Below are 20,182 nucleotides of genomic sequence, written 5' to 3'. Positions count from 1 at the left end.
CTATATGGTTCTTCTTGTGGAGAAGCTGGTTCTTCTTTCCAAGCTGTTTCTTGGGAGAATCAGTCAGAGTCCAGCTGTCTATAACATTTAATGGCTGATCTGTGGTTTTAAATCCCCACACACACACTCCCATACACACCCCTATGCTCTTAAAATAAGACAATACTCATTGGTTTCAGAAAGCTTGAGAACAAAACACACACACACACACAGCTACTTCCCAGTTTCCCTTTAAATTGGAAGCCATCTACCAGGGGAGAAAGAGAGAGATGGAGCTGTGGTCTGAGCACAGGACTGGGAGACTGGACTCTGGAATTCTAATCGCAGCTCTGACGCTGTCACTTAGCCTCTTTGCCTCAGTTTCCCCATCTATAAAGTGAGAATAATAATACTAATGAACTACCTTACAGGAGCTTGGGGAGGATTCAACAGTTAATACTTTGTAGAGCATTTGGAGGAGGCAGAGTACTGCGCTGAGTATTATTATTAGGTATGTTTGTGAGCTCACGCGCTGAGTGGTACAAAAGTTCCTTTGTTACTGTATTTCAGTCCATACACAAACTGAAACCCTACATGTTTTGCTGAGGGGAGAAGAACTGCAGAGGGAAAACAGTCTCCTGTGAACACAGGCAAAGCCATTATCTGGTGAGAGGGGATCAGATGAAACTGTGCAAAGTGTTGCACGTAAAGCATGTCTCTACTTCAGGACAGGAAGCGCCTAATGGGACCATATCCTGATGGAAACAGCAAGGCAGCCTGGAAGGAGGAAGTGTTCCTTTGTAAAAGACGTTGCTCTAAGCAAAGGATTTGAACATTCAGGTTCTGAGACCCCGGGCCAAACGTGGGGAACATGCATCTCTCCATAACGTGGCAGACAATTTAATCTTCATCCCAGTTATGAGCCCCTGAAAACTCCTTACTCCCCAAGTCTTAGCTTTGTCTTCTCTGACAGTTTCCATTAGGAGTGACAGCTAGGGAAAGTGGGTCAGATTGCAGTTAAAAACCTGCCGTTGTCCCAGATACACGTGCAGCTGCTTTAACAAAATATCAGACCTAGAAAAAGAAGAATTCAGTGTATTTGTATTAATTCCTTTATCAAAACATCATTCCTTGTAAATTTCGCTCGTCATTATCGGTGGTCTGATATTCTTTTCCCTGCTCAGTCTAGTCTTGTTTTCTAAGTCTGTTGCAGATCCAGCAGACAAGATCAGGTGAGATGGGAGAGTATCTATAATTGGATCCTATTTTTAAAAATTCGCAGTTGCTGTAGGTGATGACTGTTATTTGTGTTGCTGTACCACCTGGAGGCCAGGTTCCATTGTGAGAGGCATGATAATAACAATTCTTCTTTTAGCAACCTTGTGTGCCAGGAGGGCAGTTGGAAGATGCTCTGCATGGCTGAGGGTGCATAGGCAAGAAGATCCAGGAGAGGTGGGGTTTGGATATCACTGCCCTTCCAGGTGCATTAGCTGGCAACCCAGTGCAGACCGAGTGAATTCTCAGCTATGGAGAGGCAGATGCTTTGTCTGAAACAACCTCTAGATGATGCTAAAAGAATCAGGATGAAATTCACCTCTGACCTACTTAAGCCCTACTGTGTGGGAGATGCAAGTACAGCAGGATCTTTGCAACCCCTGCATTCTGCAAGTAGGACTCTGCGTCGGCCCCAGTGCCTGGAACGGATAGGGAACACTCTTGAGTCAGCTTTTCACCCGGGGGGGAGCCCTTGCTGCAAACTAAAGCCGATTCCGTGCCCTAAGAGCAGAAACTCCTGAGGAGGGAGGGTGTCCGCAGTGACTAGGCTTCCAGCTGGAGGGGAATTCATTGTGATGTACAGGGATCAGCTGGTGCCCAGAGGTTTCATTTCCACCCCCAGCTCTGTCTCTGGTGAATGCAACTCCAGTGCCTGATTTTGGGGCTGGGTGGTGCGAAGCGGGCTGATTTAGTGTTTGTAAAAGGCAGAGAAAGCCTCGGATGGGTGGGACTAAAGCAAAGGGAAAGATCCTGATCATACTGATTTATGAATAAGAACGCCTTGTGTGGCATTAGGCTACACGGCCATGGTGATTGCGAAATGCATCTTGACATGTGCAGCCTCTCTGGCATGGCTGCTTATCTCAGTGCGCTCCGGAGAGCTTCCTCTTGGAGAGCCCCGCCGTGCACGTACGTGCGTGCACCAGTGTCAGGAGAGCTGTTTGCACAAGCCCTAAAAGGAATGTGTAGCTACAGCGAGTGGCTGTTGTGAGCTGGCACCCGGTCAAGTCATTTCCCAGCAGAGGGAGAGGACTCAGGCTGCTGACATGTGGAGCTCTGCTTCTAAGGGGGGGCGGAGGTGGTGGTGGATGGTTGGAGAAAGGGATGGGCCTGGAGCATTGCCATGCAGACAGCCCGTTTTCCAAGGGGCAGTCCCAGAGCCATGTGAGCTACGGGGGAGTGGATTACTGAGCAAGCATCAGCACGCGATCTCTGACCTCGGCAGCTCAGAGAGTGTCTAGCAACTGTTGCTAGGGGGCCACTTTCCTTTTGGTCATTAAATGTGTGCAGCTAATTAAACCCAAGTAGCTGCACTGCCTCACCTGGCATCACACTCTTCTGTGGCCGGGATTCTTCGCTTGCAGGAGGGAAGGAAACAAAACCCGAGTCGGGATGCTGGTGACGTACGAGATACGGGTTCAGAGACTGCGGAATGGTTTTCGAAAGCTGCACGGCTCCGTGTTCTCCTTTCACGCCCCACGCCACGTGGAGAATCACGTGGGGATGTCTTTGGAGGGAGATTAGGTGTGGAGAGCAGTAGCAGGTCTTGTGTGCGCATATAGGTTTATGAGGATTTTATTGGCAGGCTTTTTCCTTTTCATTTCTCCCTTGCTTACATTGCAAGGCGACGACTCCTACTCAGCTCACCTGGGGGCTGTTCCAGTGTAGGAATCTTTTTACAGCTGAGAATGGGAACGTGCGTCTTCCCTCAGTCTTCTCCACTACCTGAGAAATCAGAACACAGCTACCTTGGAAATCGGAACACAGCTACCTTGGATTGTGTTGCATAGTTTTGTAATATACCCGCCACGACCCGATGAGAAGCTGCAGAATAATGGGCTTTAAAATAAACGTATGGATTTTAAGCCACTGCAGCCTTATGTGGATTTAAACTAGGTCTCCTGAGATTAGAGATCGGAGCTGTAATACAGTCAAGAGCTCTGACCCCTCTATTCCCCATTTAGAGTAGCCACAGAACATCTGATTTGCCTGCGTTGTATTGTCCCGGTGCCTGTCATTGCTGCTATAAGATGTCAGTGATTTCCATTATATATCTCTGGGATTAGGGGGCATCCTAGTCTAATTTGCCCGTTTAAAAAAAATATTAAAAATTCTCCCCTTGGAGTGAAAATATTAACTTGTAAAAGATTGTTTACATTGGACTAAATCCAGCTGTGGCATAAAGTGAGGGCAACCCCATTTAAGTCCGTTCCCCCCCCTTACACCAAGGCTGAATTTGGCCAATTAGTATAAATGAGTTGGGTTCAGTTTTAGGGTTGTTGCTTTGTTTGCTTCAGAGGGAAAAAAAGACACCAGTAATTTCTGTGGTTCACTAATATAATTTTGACTCAGATTTTCTGTAAGAAGGAAGCAGGAGACACCCCAGTGCATTGTTTTGGTATTTAACAAATTAAGAGCCCCCATCTTAATCCCACTAGAGTCAAGCAAGCACTGAGGGTTTCCCAAATAAGTCTTGAGTCAGCTGACCTTCAGGATTGTTAAAGTGTATGGGGTCATATCCTACTGGGAGACACACTGATAGAACTGGGGTCTAGGTGCCTGTATTCTGAAGATCACAGGGCTGATCCTGCATGAGGAAGATCAGTGGAAGCTTTGCCTTAGACTTCAGCGCATTCTGGATGTGAGTGGGGAGAAACAGCCATGATGAGCTATGTGAAAATCTCTTTGGGTAACATTTTCAAAAGCACCTTTGTGACTTAGACTTCTAAGTTCCTGTCCCTTTTGAAAACGGGATTTCTGCTCCTGGGGCCTTGAAAATGGGACTTGGGCACTTTTGCAGATTTTACTCATTTCCTCTCTTTCGGGCCCATAATCAGGGCTAAAGGCCTCTCCTCATTCACAGCCAGCACTGACGTAGAATGCAGTTGTAATTAGCCACCTAGAACTGGAAGAGTCTTTACCCCATTTGCGGTACCCTGTGCCTCACTGCTGGTTTAAGGCTTCAGAAAATGGAAACATCTGTCAAGATCAGCTTTCTTTCTTTCTTTCTTTCTTTCTTTCTTTCTTTCTTTCTTTCTTTCTTTCTTTCTTTCTTAAAATTGGTCACTATCTGATGCATTAACTTTACATGTATAGTCCACTGTAATAAAACGAGGTTCCATAGTGGTACTTTGTTTGCTACACCTTTGTGTATCAGGAAGACTGCATTGACATGCATCTTTTTCCTTCTCTGGTGATCAGTATATTGAAGGGTTCCAATACTCTGTTTGTGGGTGCTAGCAGAAAAGGACAGCTTATGTTTTCTTTCTTACGTGACTTCAGTATTCCCCTGTGATGCAAGGTATTGCTGGCTTTTATCCATTTCTCCTCTATTAGTCGCTCTTTTTCAGGTGGTGCTGCTCTTCAGAATGCCCATGTCTCCCTCAGAATAGGAAGCGCAATCTGCCATCCTGTTTGGAGATATTTTGGTTTTTGTTTTAGGGCCTGGCATAAAGCCAGAACAAGTGAGCTCGACGGAGGTGTTGGGATAGGGAGTGTTTACTTTCCTGTCCCAAGCCACAGAGCATCCGTGGTATGGTACCACCATGGTAACCCTGTCCGCAGCCACCAGGCTGCCCTTCCCCAGATTTTGGGCAGCAGATCACTGTAGTTACAGATTCACTGGCCACATCCCTTCAGTGGCCAAACCACAGCTCTCAGGCCTCCTCCTGCACAGCAGTGCAAAGAGAGCTATGCCCGTTCCACCTCCTTTGCACCCTTTTCCATAGCCCTGCTTCTGGATTTGATCATGAATCTCTTTAAATAGTTCTAGGAGAGATGAACTGAGGCTGAAGTCAGGAACCGAGAGTGACTCCTATTGCTCGGAAGGCAGGTTACAGCACAGAAGAAACAAGGGACTCCCTCAGACTGGGATAGAGGAGGGGAGTGGAAGGAGTATTCAAGCTCATGCAGCTGCTTTGGCGGAATGCCCCTACTAGGGCTCTGAACTGGCTGCTTTGCTGCTTCATCAGCTTATGTTTCATACATTTTGTATGTGCTCTGCATCCGTGATTCATTTGCCGATGTCCTTAAGAGAGCCTCTTTGCATGTCAGCATTTGCCACGCACGTACAGTCAGAGTGTTCTGGCATGGAGCTTAGGAAGTCAGCAGGGTGGAAGCACTGTGCTGGGAAGGACCTGACTTTCACATTCCACAGGAATCAGATCCACAGGAATCAGATTCGTTTCTTGGGTCTTAATTTCTGAGTTTTGTTGGGGGGGATGTAGAATGAAGTGTCTGGTTTGTTTGAAACAAAAAACACTTAACGAACTTAGACTCGTTCAAGAGGCCGGGTTATATTTGCATAGAGCCAAAGTAGTTTTATGGGAGAAAACATGTATACGGTTATTTTTCTTCTTCTTTCCATTGATAATCATTCCTCCTCTCTTCCCTGCCACAGGCTATGACCCCCACAGATCAAATCTGAGATTTAGATAATGGAGAATGCAAACTGCCCGGAGTTTTCAGCAGCGGTTGTGCCTTGCATTCTAATGGGTTCCAAACTGTGCACATGCAGAATTCACTTAAATGCAGCCATGTTTGGGAGACAGCAACACTCAGATGGGTAAACAAGCCATAGAGCACGTCGGGGAGGGGGAAATGTGGATGTGGGGCAAACCCTTTCTCTTATGAAAAGTGGAGTGGGATCTTTAGTATTCATTGAGACCAGATGTGATCTTGGTTTTCTAAAGGCCTCATCTGAAAGACCCTGTATGGGGTGAACTCCATGGAATATGAAATATCTGCCTTGGAACGACTGAGTTTATCCTGCGGGGATTTGGATCTGTCATTTTGGGGAGTCTAGGTATTTGAAAACTGAGAGCAGAATTTGAACAACTGTGTCCTTGAAGCAAAGACTTTCCATATGAGACCGCTGCCTGGGCAGGTCACAGTGTCTGACTGACCCATATATTCCAGTGTCTCTTCTATAATCTGTCTCACCTTGCTGCTGTCATCTCTTCTGTGGACCCATCCAAAGTGGAATATGGACCAGAGAAAGATGGAGTTCCAGAGGGTGTGACTTACACAGCAGAATCAATTTACTTGACAAATCAGGGCTCTGGCTGCAAGTCATTTCACTGTTGAATGCTTAGGACCTGATCCTGAGAGGCACTGAGCACTCAAAACTCCCACTGGAATTAAAGAGAGTTGTAGGTGCTCAGCACTTCTCTGGATCAGAGAGAGCCCATTAGAGAGCCCATTTTTCTACCATTAAACAGGGATGAGTCTCAGGAAGCCTGCTCTGTTACCTAGTTGATTTGGATCACCTACTTGGTACTAGAATCAGCCACTAAGGACTTTTCTCCATCTCTCATGCACAGCATTGCAGCGTTTGCCAGGTGGATTATGGGTTTTTTTTCACATTGCTCTGAAGCATTCAGCAGAACCCACTGCCAGAGACATGGTGCTGACCTTGGCAGACTATAAGTTCACTCTAATGTGGCAAATCTTACATTTCTAAGAGCATGGTTTCATGAGCTTTGCAGGCAACTGTTAGTGTTTGTCAAGGAGGGGAGGAAGCAGTATTTAGAAGTTTCTTGCACAATAAATTGTGTTGCGTGCTTCTCCTTATTACATCAATTGGTCCAGTGCCACCTATTCTAGATTGCAATTAACACGATTCCCACAAGTTTTGGTTGACAAATCCAGTAAGTTTTTATGATCTAAACTATATACAGAAACAAAAGCATCACCAAACAAATGGTAGGTGAGATTATTACAATGTGAGCCACAATTTGCCTTGGCTACTGCAACATATATTATGCTGCTCTGTTAATTGGTGCTGTTGTCCTACGGTAAGGGACCGATCTTGCAAAGTCATGAGTGGTCAATGCATCTCATGACTGGGACCTACATTTTCAGCAGGACTTTCTGTTGAGAACAGTGGTCACTGTGTTTTTCGGTAATGAACGGTCCCTTGCTGGGTATGTAAAGGCTAAGCAGATCATAGCTCCATATAGATATTAAGCTCTGGGTCAAGATTTTCAACAGTGATTAGTTGTTGGGTTTTTGTGTGTGTGTTTTGTGTTCGTTTTTGGTGCCCAACATCAGACAGCTTAAAGGGGTCTGATTTTTAGAGGGGACAGCTCAGCATTTTCTGAGAATCAGGCCCCTTGAAGGCATCTTAGATTGGGCACCCAAAACCTGAAGGACATGAAATCACTAAGTCACTTTTGAAATTCTTGGCCTTAGCCCTATAATTAAATACAGAAGATTTCAGTGATTATAAGGTACACTGCAGAAATATATTCTGCTTAAACAGAAGCAGAAAGAAAGTCAGTGGAAGGATATCTCTCTCTCTCTCTCTCCCCTTCCCTCCTTTTTTTAGGTAAAATCCTCTTGTTGGGGTATTTTTGTTGGTTTGTTGTTCTTGGATTTTTTGGCCTGATTGGTTGATAAGCTTGCTTGTTATAAGTCTTATGGGGTTTTTTTGGTTTGGTTTTTATGGAGGGGGCATGTTAGTAGCTGGGGATGTTAATGATGGGGTGTCGTCCTTGGTATGGTCCAAAACCCTTTTTGAAGAGGAAGGTTTTGCAGGTTTTTCTAAAGACAGTTAGACCCTGGAGTCTCCTGTGTCCTTTGGAAGTTCGTTCCATGGCTGGCTCCTTTCAACCGAGAACGCTTTGTCCCCATGTCTCAGGCACTGCATCATGGGTTTTGTGATCTGCATTGTCCAAGAGAGCCACAACTGCCTTGACAGTTCAGAGATCAAAATTAGGCCTTTAATGTCGCTGAGGGTTATTCCTAGCCTAGTATTTTGTAATTTGAGGGGATGTAGGCCACAGTTGCTGCCGTTTATTTTGATGTAAAGCTATTAAGACTTTCCAAAGGAGAAATAACTATTAAACCACACACACACACACACCCCTTATTTACTCAGACCAGTGGCTATACTGGGCTAAATTCAGACCTAATGCAAGCAGGTGCAGTTCTACTGATGTTTATGTAGTTGCAAATACTTATATCTGATTTGATTTTGGCCCATTAATCACTTCATTTCTGGTGCTGTGCTCAGACACTGGGATCAGCACTATTCCTAGTATGGGGGAGATTCCATAGGATTGACCAAGCAGAGCGTTCTGTTTTTTATGGTTGTCACCAGCCCTCTCACTTACTGTGAGGATTAGAAGGTGTAGCCTTGACTGGAAACTAGTGATAAAGTGAAGACAACTGGCAGAAGCTAGGAATGGGCGACAGGGGATGGATCACTTGATGATTACATGTTCTGTTCATTCCCTCTGAAGCACCTGGCATTGGCCACTGTCGGAAGACAGGACACTGGGCTAGATGGACCTTTGGTCTGACCCACTATGTTCGTTCTTATGTTCTAATGACAAAGGCAATGGGCGTGTCCTGGTTACAGTGGGTCACATTTTTATTTGTATTTCTTCCATTGCTTTCTTCATCCTGTCCTTAGACTTTAAAGAGAAAGGAGAAGGAATATGAACACGAGATGGAGCGGTTGGCAAGGGAGAAGATTGCTACCCAGCAGCGACTGGCCGAACTGAAGAACGAATTGAGCCAGTGGATGGACATCCTGGAAATTGACAGGATTATTCGACAGACAGTTCAGCCAGAGGATGACCAGGCATCTACCTCGACTGCATCAGGTACCATTAGCTTCTCTGTTATTGCTGTGGCATTGCCAGGTGCTTGAAACCATGTGAAACAACTTGAGTTTCCTCTCAGCTTCATCCCAGACCTATGAATGTGATGGTAAGCAATGGAATCTCCTTTCAGGGTCATTAAGACTTTTGACTAAACCAGCCCATGTTTTGGTTTTGTAACAGAACTTGGAAGCGGACAAGTTTCAGCTGGTGAAAAGCTCCATTTTAACCCGGTCCACGCTAGCAGAAATATTCTTCCCAGCACAGTTTAATACTGTCAGCCAAATTGCTTTCACAGCCAGGTAGCTGCATCCACACTGCCTTTCTAAGGACCATTGTTGCATCCGACCATGTGAACAATGTTTTCCAAATGCTGCTGGAGGATTCAAATATGGTTGTGGGACGTGTTTATGTGTTACAGAATAGTATGTGTTTGCAAACCCTGCTTATCTGGTTTTAAATTGTGCAAAGTGCACTAGGTATTTCAGGCCTCTCCTGGAGGAATCTGGAGATGGAATTGAATGGGATTTTTTCATGCCCATTAACAGGTGGGTAATCGTACATCCAATGCTGAAATCAGGCTTAAAGCAGAGTGGCCTGGTGATGCGAACACAGAATTGGGAACCAGATGATCTGAGTTCTAGTCACACCAGTTTGGCCCAGGTTTTTGTCCTCCATTTTTGGGGGCCCAGCTTCACAGCCCAGTGCTTGATTTTCAGAGTGCAGAGCACTGGAAGTTCCTGCGGACTTCCTCTGGAGCTGTGGGTGCTTGGCACTTCTGGAAATCAGGCACAAAGTTTCTTGGGTTCGGAATCCGAAATCAGAGAGCACATATGTAAAAGTTGTCCTCAGCTTGTCACACGGGGCGGGGGGGAATCATTCTTGTCCACCTCCATAGCACAGTGATGGTCTTGCATGAGAGGTTCTGTGTACGTACAAAGTGTTATTATTTGCAAGTGCTGTTTTGCCCACTAAAATCTGCATATTGGATGTCCTACATTGTGAGACTCAGCTCCCCGCATTCAAAACCCAGTTGTAATGTAAGGCCAGCGCGCATTCCTGCTTGTTAGAACTGAGCGAATAGAAAGCAACAGGTGTATTTGCACTGAAATCTCAGGGTTTCTTCTGCCATGTAGAGAAGAGCCTTTAGAAGGGCACTGAATGGAAGAAGACGTCACCAGTGCTTTTGAACAGTTTAATGAGCCTTACCGTTGTTTGAAAAGGACCCGTGATGAAAAATAAAGGGTTGTTAATGGAGGCAAAACGTTTTCACACACATCTGCCCTGTAACGAGTTTATCAGTAAGATAGATGGGGCCATGCTTTTGGCTTGACTTGTGATCTGCCATATGAAGAATAGACAGTTCAAGGGCACGCTTTGGCCAAGGTTAGCACTCTGTAACTATTTGTATCAGTCCCTTCAAACAGTAATGGAATCCGCTTGTGAAACTACAGGCAGTTGATACAGCAGCAGCTGGACAGGGAAAACTGGAGTTTACCAGTGCTGTCCAGGCTCTTGTACTATGCCCATCACCATGGTGTCTGAGCACCAACAGACTCATAATTTAGGCTGATGGAAATGAGGAACGATATCAGCCATCTGCAGGAAGGATCTCTTAAAGGGTTGGGAAGAGGGAAAGGTCTTCCCTAGTTCTCCCAAGCCACCGCATCTTTCAAAATATGTAATTGCCACTACATTACTCGCTTTAGAATGAGTAATGCAAAGTACCACGCTCAAGGTCCCGGTCTCACGGGGGTCCCCACAGTCCTGCACTGACTCAGCAGTTCACTGGCTAGACCAATCTCCCTTTTCCGTAGCCAGAGAGTAAGGAAACTAGCTGCCATATTTCCCCATCTCAGCTTCCTTCCTGATCTGAGACGAGAGGTGCAAATGGATGAAATGACTTGGCGGAACGTAAAAAGAAGAGTCCCAATTAGCAAGGTCTCTCTAGGACAAGAAAACTCCCCAGGTTAGGATTTGGCCTAGTCCTATAACCTTGGGGCATGCAGACTTCCATCTGTTTCCCATGCAGCCTCTCTTTATAACCTCCCCTGAGCACCTGTGAAGCTGAGACGGAATCCATCCCTTGTAAAGAGAGGACCGAGTACTGTCCCTGCTGCCATCATGGGAGGCAACTCTCCCCGTCTGATTTCTCTCCCCCCTGCCTGGCATCTTCAGGGCACCACTCTCAATTGGGGCGTCCCACTTTTCTAAGGCTGGCTTTGCCCTGCTGTGAGCATCCCCCCCTTGGCAATCGAGTGGAAGTGGGGAGAAGTTGGCTGCAAGGGTTGGTCGAGCCTATGTTCAAAGGAAGACGTTGAACTTGAGTGTAGTTGGGTTACCTTCATGCTTTCGAGTGATAACTCTGTGTTACAGGTATAATCAGTTCCTCCCTTCGTGCCCTGGAGGTGAGGCTGGATAGTCAGGCTCATCCTCGGCTGTTCTGTTTACCCCAGTTTCTTCCTTTCTTTTTTTCCAGAAGGCGAAGACAACATTGACGAAGACATGGAAGATGACAGGCCCATGAACTCCTTACCAAAACTAACCCAGCGCCAACACCCCGAGCTACTGAAAGCTGTCCCTCCAAATGCTGCTTCGCACCACCCGGCCGCCTTGCCTCAGCACCTGCCTCTGCATCAGAAACAAACCTCGCCCCATGCACCGCCTCCCCTCCAGACCCAGGCACTGGTCCAGCCGCAGGCGATCGTGCCCGCACAGACTCACATTGTGGCGGCCTCGACGGTGCAATCGACTGTTATCGCCCACACCGCCACCACCCACGCGTCAGTCATCCAGACTGTCAACCATGTGATTCAGGGTCCACAGACCAAGCACATCGCTCACATTGCACCTTCCACGTCCAGCCCCGTGCAACTCACCACTGCTGCTCAGCCTATCGGCCACATCACTGTGCACCAGGCAACCATAAATCGCATGACCCACCTCGGCCAGCAGTTACCCATTTATCCTCAGCCAGTGGCCGTAAGCCAGCCGGTCGTGAGCCACATTGCTCACACGATTTCTCACCAGCAAGTGAATGGAACCACAAACCTAGGCCAGCAAACGGTGATGGCCAAACCTGCTGTAGGAACCCAAGTTGTCCACCATCAACAGTTAGTTGGGCAAACAGTGCTAAACCCGGTAACTATGGTCACCATGCCATCATTCCCTGTGAGCACGCTGAAGCTGGCCTAGAACAGGAAGCCCACTGGCAAAGTCTTTGGCAGGCCACCTTTCCTGAAACTCCATACATTCCAACCACGTCCGATTCCAAGGGAGAAAAGTGCAGGAACTCTGTGAACAGGGGAAGAGTGACACAGCTAAGGTTGGGACTGCCAAGTCCATCCTTAATCTTTTAATAACCAACCTGGAAGTGGTAATGAGAAACGGGGCTTCTCTGCACTTGAATTTCGCGAATCAGAGAAAACTTTAATGACAGTTGTTCATAGTGATTTTTTTTCCTTTTACGTGTAATCAGTGAAATATGAATATGATGTTCTGAAGACTTTAATTTTCCCCTTTCATGTGTTGCTTCTTTGTAGAATAAAAAAGTCTGATGTCTTTATTGAGACATTGCGTAGAATGGGAAAAAAATCATAGAAGTCTATATTTATATGTATATGTATCTACCCAAAGCTACATATATATAAATAAATATAACAGTGGAGAAGGCCTTTGGCAAGGTTGATTGTTTGCAGGATTTTTAGACAACTTAAATGTTAATTTTTGGAGGAAGAAAGCAGAGTGTTCTCTTTAAAAAAAAAGAAACTTTAAAGACAGATGGTTTAGTGGACCAGAATACAAATATTTGATGACAAATTTAAAAAAAAAAAAAACATGTTAAAGGTATTTCCCTTCAGTATATTACATTTCAGTAAACCATCTGAAATCACTGTGACTTGTTATGGCATTTAAAGGAAATTCTCTGTCCTGTTTAATAAAAGGAAAAAGAATACACAACCGGACTTCATTTGTTGGGATTTCATAAATGACTCCATTTTCACAGCTTTGTCAAAGGAAAATTTCACATTTGTTATTTTCATGGTTTAAAAATGTTTTGTTTTGGGTTTGTTTTTGTTGCGAATGCAATAATGGATTTCACAGACCGCTCTGTGCACGGCTCTATCTATTTCAAGATGCCTCACCCCAGGCCCATTCCCTAAAAGGATTCTGACAGAAGCAGTTATTTAGAACTAGTGGCTTTGCAATATACTTCGCCAGTTGGGTGGAATGGAACCTGGGACAAGAAAGCCGCCAAAAATGAGGTTGATTTGTGGTGGTTTTTCCCTGAACGTGACCACGTTTTAGTGCAGGATAGCGAACGGATTAGAAAATGGATAAATGTGCATGTGACATGCTCCAAAGGGCGAGAGCTTTGAAAAAAAATAAAATGAAATGGACTTTAATTTTGTATAGGATAACAGTATATTCCAGTAAATCAGTATATAGAACCTGACAGTGTGTCTTACAAAATACAGTGAAATCTGACTAAAGAGCAACCCCCTTCTTATCTGAAGTGACTACTTTAAAGCATCCCAAGGTTTCTGGTATAATTTTGTTCCATCTTTTGTGGCTGCTGAACCAGAGCCCATTGAGGTCAGTGGCAAATTTCCCATTGACTTCAATGAGACACAGATTTTCTACAGGTACTTGCCATTCTCTTCAGTGGTTGCTTAAGACACATTTAATTATCTGTTGTTTGAATCTTCTGTTCCTTGTCCCGCTTCCCATGTCGTTCTATTGCTAATGTTCTCCTTTTTCTTTTTTGATCTGTAATTCTGATGCAGACAAAACTCCCACTGCAGTGAGGGGAAGTATTGTGTGTGTCAGGGCCAGGGGACAGTGGTCCCTGTGCAAACATCTGTCCTTTCTTATCATGTTACTGTCTGGCAATGGCTAGTAGCGGGAGTAAAGGTGCAATGAACTCAACCTCCTTTGGAAGCGACACCAACCCAGATTAGGATGTAAGGCGTGCGTTGACTAGTCAAGTGATTGGATACCTTCACCGCCCTAGCCACTTCATGTGCAAATTTGTTTCTGAGTTGAGATCTTCCCCAGGAAATGGATCATTTTGACTGTATTTGTCCAAAACTCCCATTCACTTCAGTGGGATTTGCACCAGAGTAAGGACCGCAGGATATGACTCTCCGGCATCATCAGAGTCAGGTAGTTGCCATACAGTCGTTTAAGTTTAATTCGAAAATCTACCCCTGCCCCACACTACTGTTGGAACTGCTGGAAGGAGTGGTTGCTGCTAGCACAGATCTAACACCGTTTCCCTTGCCCATGTAGACAAGGGTATTTCTCCTAAGAATTGTGATAGGCCTGTGTTTATAAAACCTTGTGTGAAGTGAGGAGCACAGTTATCAGGGGAAATAATCCCTGTTCACAATGGCATGAGCGCTTAGCACACTGTCAGTTACAGAGCAGTCAGATTTTAAAGCGAATTAGGCCCTATCCCCAAACCACCTTTTTACAGATTTATTCCTAGTCACTACTAATGTACTGTTAACATTGTGGAGATAACAGAATCGCTACAGGGTTATTTGTTCCTTTATACATTCAGATGCTTTCTTGCTAAGGTTGTATTTCTTGTGTGAGTTGGAGCCTTTGATGGACCTCAGCAGAGATCTGGAGTTAGCCAGCAGGATAGTAACTTTTCATCAGAGAGCCTCGAAAGCATGGAATATGTGTGGCAGGGTTGCCTGCCTGTTTAGGAATAACTGTGTGGCTTTGTCTCTTGTAGCTATCGAGGGGCAAAGGGGGAATAGAGCTCCCACCTGCCCTTTGCAGAAGTCCAGTTGTTGGATCTCTAAAGGATAACAAAAGCAAAACAGGGAATCCCAATTCGTGCCGACGACGTTTTTCAAAAGACAAGAGGCTCCGATCCAGGGGCTAGAGCTCATTTGCACATGGCGACTGCGATGACCCATACAAATTGCCAGCTAGGACAAATGTGGCTAGTGACTGCCTAGTTGAGGACACCGTATGGGTCCAATCACCACAGGATTGGACCCACAATTATCGATATCTGCAGGAAATACAATAATTGCACGTGCAACTTCGGGTGCTCCTGCACACATGTTTTTGCATATGGATCTGCTCTCTCTGTGTTGGAAAATATGGCCCAGGAGGGACGCCTGAGAGCCTTTCGTAAAACCCCCTGGATAACGAACAGTGAAATAGACACACAGTTACTCCTAACAACACTGACCCTCCAGTCAGAGTTTTCTCTAGTGAAAAATGTTGGAAGTGAAAAGGAGGTGCTGCTTTCATTTTACACAGGGGAGTACATTTTCTTGTGGGTTCTTTAATGGCTTTTATTGCATGGGTGTGTCATCTTGCCGGCCTTCAAATCATTTTCTCCTTCTCTCTATAGATTAAGATGTGGTGGTGACCGTAGGCGTGATGATGGGGTAACATCCCCGTTTCAATTCCTGTAATTTAGTTCTGCCGGAGGTCCCTTTCAGTGATGTTAACAAGTAAGGCTCCTCCCATCTGGCCAGACCTGAGCCAGTCAACTCGTCTGGGGCTATGTCCATGTTAGCACTTTTGTCGGCAAAACTTTTGTTGGTCAAGGGTGTGAAAAAAACACCCTACTTGGTGTGGACTGGTGTGGACAGCGGATACAACTGTGCTGTTGTAAGATCTGTAGTGTAGACATAGCCTGGACATCCTGGACCAACCCCATACTCATTCACGTTCTCCATGACAACCCGAAATAGTGGGTTCTGTTTTTTTCCAAATCAACGATTTTCTTTCTGTCCTAGGGTGGGAATCCCAACCCTGACTCTTCTGCCATCAACTCTGCCATTCCCATTGAAAAACTTCAGAGTTACTCAAATGCTTCTTAGAAATTAAGTTCAGTACTGTATCGCAAGGGGCACTTTAGAAATGTCTCTCCTCCTCTGAGATGTATGTTTTCCCTATGGAGAAAGCTATATATAAATAAATATATATCTATATATCTATATCTGTACACTTGGGGCTTCAGAAGATCAATATGTCCCAAAATAAATAAACAAATAAATATGAAGTTTACAAGAAATCTCTTCTGTTGTTGAATAATATTAGTTACTGGTAATCCTACCACAGAGAAGGCAGTAAAAGTGGGCAGACTGCTGCTGTCGTTTAAGACCTGATTCAAAGCCTATGGAAGTCAGGGGAAAGGTTTTCATTGACTTCAGTGGTCTTTGGATCAAGCACTTGAACTGCAGGGTTTCCTGACTCGGCAGCCTTTAAACAAGCCCTGGTGCATATGTAACACTGTGTCCAGTGGAGGACGTACCCCAAGATAGGGTACTGAGAACAAGCAGTCGGAGGGTCGGTCAGTTTCACTCTCTTGTTTCAAGCTAATTTCTAAAACTAACCTGCTGTGTGGGCTACATCTAAACACCGTCCAGCAGGATAAAAACAAACTAGCTTTAAAAAAATCACATGCTCAAAAAAAAAAAAAAAATCTTGTAGCGGACACATTAAATATGGGGCATGATCCTGACCTCACATAGATGTAAATCCAGAGTGGAGCTCAACCAGTCTGAGATTAGAATCTGGTCCCATTTTCCAGCCTTGTGCACCTTGCATAATCCCTTATACTTGTGCCAAGTAGGTGTAAAGCGTTCCCATTCTGGTTTGTACACTCTGCACTCCCATTGTGCAGGGCTGAATGACGATACACCGAGCAAAACATTGGAGAATCAGGCCCACTGGTGCTTGACGCCCTGATTCATGATAGCAAACACACACACAGAGTACCCTGTTCTTAAAGGCATTGCTGTTGTCCAAGCTGGTGTTGGACAGGCCCTGATTTCTCCCTTTCATAACCTACAAATTGCTGGGGCTTTTAAAAACAGATCAAAGCTGCATCTGTAGCTTTAAAATAATAATAATAAATAATAATCACTTTTACCTGATGTCAAACTTAAAAAAAAAGGATAGTGGCTGGAATTTTTAAAGGCTAAGTCACGTAGAAGCAGAAGTCCTAATCGCTTTCAGTAGGATGTCTGCTCCTAAGTCACTTAGGCACTTGTGAAAAAAGCACCCAGGATACACAGAATGTAGTGTGTGCATTGGGGAATTGTGTTGGCTGCAAAATATATTTCATTTAGTCAGATTGGAGTGAGGAGCTTAATTCTGCCACCTTCAGTGGAGTAGCACTTTCTCATGCATGTAGCTCCCCAGATATCGATGGCAGTGTTAGGATAAGCATTGCTCAGTGTGGGTAAAGGTGGTGGAATCAATCTCCGTAGAAAAGCTTTCCTCGTCGGTTCATGAATTCAGAGCTCATGAGCTTGAGTTACTAAAATTTTGTTGCCTCTTGGTAATTTATGGCCGGATCCTGAAGTCTTGACTCATGGCTTTTTCAGATAAAACTCAATAAAGGCCGAGAAGAGACATCAAGATTTAGGACCTGATCATGCTGCCAGTTGTGGTACTTAATACCACTCAAGCTCCTGGTAATAATGGCTATGCCTGGGAGCACAGCAGCCTTCGGCTCTGCTCCGGCGCCAGATGGAGCGCAGACAAACTGTTGCATCCAGATGGAGTGCTCCAAGTGGGACCAGCAACCCGCCTGCACGTTGTCAATTGCACGATCAGGGCGTCCGTGTGCTTCAGACGGGAGTGTGATGAGTGCAGCCTTTACATCAAAGTTTCCAACGTGAAAACCTGCACTACTATATGAAACTAAAAGAACTCGTTTTAGATGAAGCTAAGTCTGACCATTTGCTTTAGCGTTCCTTTTTAAACCAGGCCTTTTTTCCTCTTGTGTTGAATTTGTAAGCAGACTGAGCAAGAGAAGGAATTTTAATGACTAACAATCTGCAGGGCAGGTAGTGTCTGTTTTTTTGAGCCTGGCTTTTGAACATATTAGGTAGATTTGAAAGCTAGTTGTGACCAAAAAGTTTCTTGTACATTTTACTATAATATAAACAAAGATAATCATAACTTACAAAGGCTTTTATGAAGACCACCCATATAGAAGGAATCAAGTACAGCATTTGTGTTTTCCAACCGGCCCCTAAAGTGATTAAGATGAGGCTTTGGTTTTGGCATGGGAAATTATCTGCTTAATCATAACTCGTCCGCTTTCTATGTCCGGCATTCAGTCTGCAATTAAATCCTCTCTTTGCTCCATCATTGGCGATTTCATTTCTCCAAAGCAATAAACCCACAGCAGGGGAATACAGCAGTTGTTCACTGTCCATTTGGGACCTAGTATTCCCCAACGACGATGTGAGAGCTTGACGTGCTCAGGAGTGCCAGACTGGGGCCCTTAACAATACTAAGGGACAACGATCGGAGTATAAACTCCGTATTCCAGTTGAATTACAGTGTAGAGGGGAAAAGACTGGCAATATAGCTACATAATCGTGTGTATTTCTCTCTACATACACACGTGAGCTCTGTGTGCTGACCGAAGGTGTGTACATATACACAGATGGGACCGAACCAAAACCTCAAATCTAAACACTCTCAAACTTTGGGGGAAATCAGATCTGGACCCCAAATTTTGTGTCCAAGCCTCATTTTGAGCATGTGCATGTGTGTATGTGTATGGCTGTGTTCTAATTAAATGCAGGCTATCCAATGAAAAATACTAAATTCTCTGTGGTAAGACTTTAGTCTGATAATGGAAAATGCTAAATAAAACCACGTACTGCTGTTAGCAGCTGCAGGCCGCCAGGTTATATTAGTCCATCATTGAAATCCAAATGTTTGAAGAGCCTTAAATCTTCCTTGAAGGGAAATGTAAATTGGGAAGAAAACAGAGCTCTTTGGGGGCCGTTTTTTGTTTGTTTGGCTACAAGGGTCTTGTTGGGTGGGAAGGGAAAAAACAGTAGCATATTATTCTAGTTATTCAGGGTTTGATTCTGCATCATTCAAGCCAGTGGGAGTTTTGCCATTGTCCCCAGTAAAAGCAGGATCAAGCTTGCATAGTGCAGGGACAAAGGGAGGTTAATTCTTATTTTTCTTTTTCTTTTCTCTTTCCCCCACCATCGAATCTGATGGAAATGATGTTCCATCTACAATGCTTCTGCTTCCTACTTGTGTACAATTTATCCAGGTGGATCGGTGGGAAACTTAACAACCAGTTATGATTTAGTTTATTATTGCGTCAGAAAAATAGCAGGTCCAAAGATCAGACGGGCTGTTAGATTCTAGTGTTTGCCTATTTGTCTTTCTGTTGTTGTGTTTGGGGGGGATTTTTGTATTAAAAGTGGCCTTTCGTAACAAAAATAAAAATAAATAAAATAAAATGCCTTTGAGTGGGTTAGATGGAGGCGAGACCGTATTGCTGCTTTTGTCCCTGTTGGTGTGATTGTCTGTTTGCACGCCTGTTTATAAACGTAGAGAAGTTCAAGCAAAGATTTTATTGTGTCTCTGATTTTTTGTATGTAGCCTGTGTCTCTTTTGGACTGATCTGCATCCTGAGTGAATTTTTTGCATTTAAAAAAAAAAGTGTGACAATTGTTTCGGGTGTGGAGGGGCGGGAAAGGGGGATTTGAAGAACATCACCGTGTGTGTATGGGGATTTGGAGGGGGGGTGGGCAGGGAAAAGACTTAATTTGCCTCGTGTGAAAAAGATACATTTGATGTTTGTTTGTTTTTTCCCCTCTTGCTTTCTGTGATGTATATTAAGAAGGGTATTGAATAAAGGTAAACATTTCTTAGCTGGGTTACTGTGAGGTGCTGAAGGTCTCATCCAGAGCCCAAGGAGGTCAATGGAAGTCTTTCCATCAACGGCAGTGGGCTTTGGGTCCGACCCAGAAGGCCCCAATTCAGCACTCCCTTTCTATTCAGTAAAAGCACGTAAGCACCTGCTTAGGTCCCATTGACTTTCATGGGAGTTAAGCGCGTGCTTAAGTGCTTTGCTGAATAGCGATGGATTTAATCACATAGGTAAAAACTTTGCTCAGGTGGGATGCCTTAACTCTCTTGTCGTCAAGGGGAGTTGAAGGTGCTTAGCAGCTGCTCAACCCTTTCATGGCCAGGCCCCCTAAGACTCTTCTAGAGTAACCAGTTACCATCGTAACCTTTTTATATTTATTTTTAAAGGACAGTGGAATTATAAAAGGAAAACCCCAATATTTTGGACCTGCTTTCAGACTCTCAGTGTTGGTGCAGATTAAAATTGATTCCAACACTTTTTATTTTTAGATTTATTCGTTAGTCAAAATATCATCTGTCGGGAGCAGACAATCGGAGCTAAGAAAGAGGTCGTCTTTTATAAATGTATTATTTTGAGAGTTCTTTCCTATTTGTGGCTTTGTTTCTCCTCCTCTGTTTTATAGTTGTTTTTTTTTAAGAAGTCCCAAACT

General features: G+C 44.6%; 1 protein-coding gene across 1 annotated transcript in view; it reads left to right on the top strand.

Moving 5' to 3' along the window:
* Positions 1 to 19,333, top strand: part of MNT (MAX network transcriptional repressor) — a 75,111-nt gene extending 55,778 nt beyond the window's left edge. The window contains exons 5-6 of the mRNA XM_084650932.1: positions 8,672 to 8,864; positions 11,341 to 19,333. Of these exons, the coding sequence (XP_084507058.1) occupies positions 8,672 to 8,864; positions 11,341 to 12,056 (909 nt within the window). The 3' untranslated portion in view covers positions 12,057 to 19,333. The remainder of the gene's footprint in view (positions 1 to 8,671; positions 8,865 to 11,340) is intronic.
* The last annotated feature ends 849 nt before the right edge of the window (positions 19,334 to 20,182 follow it).

The sequence above is a fragment of the Lepidochelys olivacea genome, assembly GCF_965140295.1.
Source record: "Lepidochelys olivacea isolate rLepOli2 genome assembly, chromosome: 17".
Taxonomy (NCBI): Eukaryota; Metazoa; Chordata; order Testudines; family Cheloniidae; genus Lepidochelys; species Lepidochelys olivacea.
This window is presented reverse-complemented; position numbering and strand designations above follow the sequence as displayed.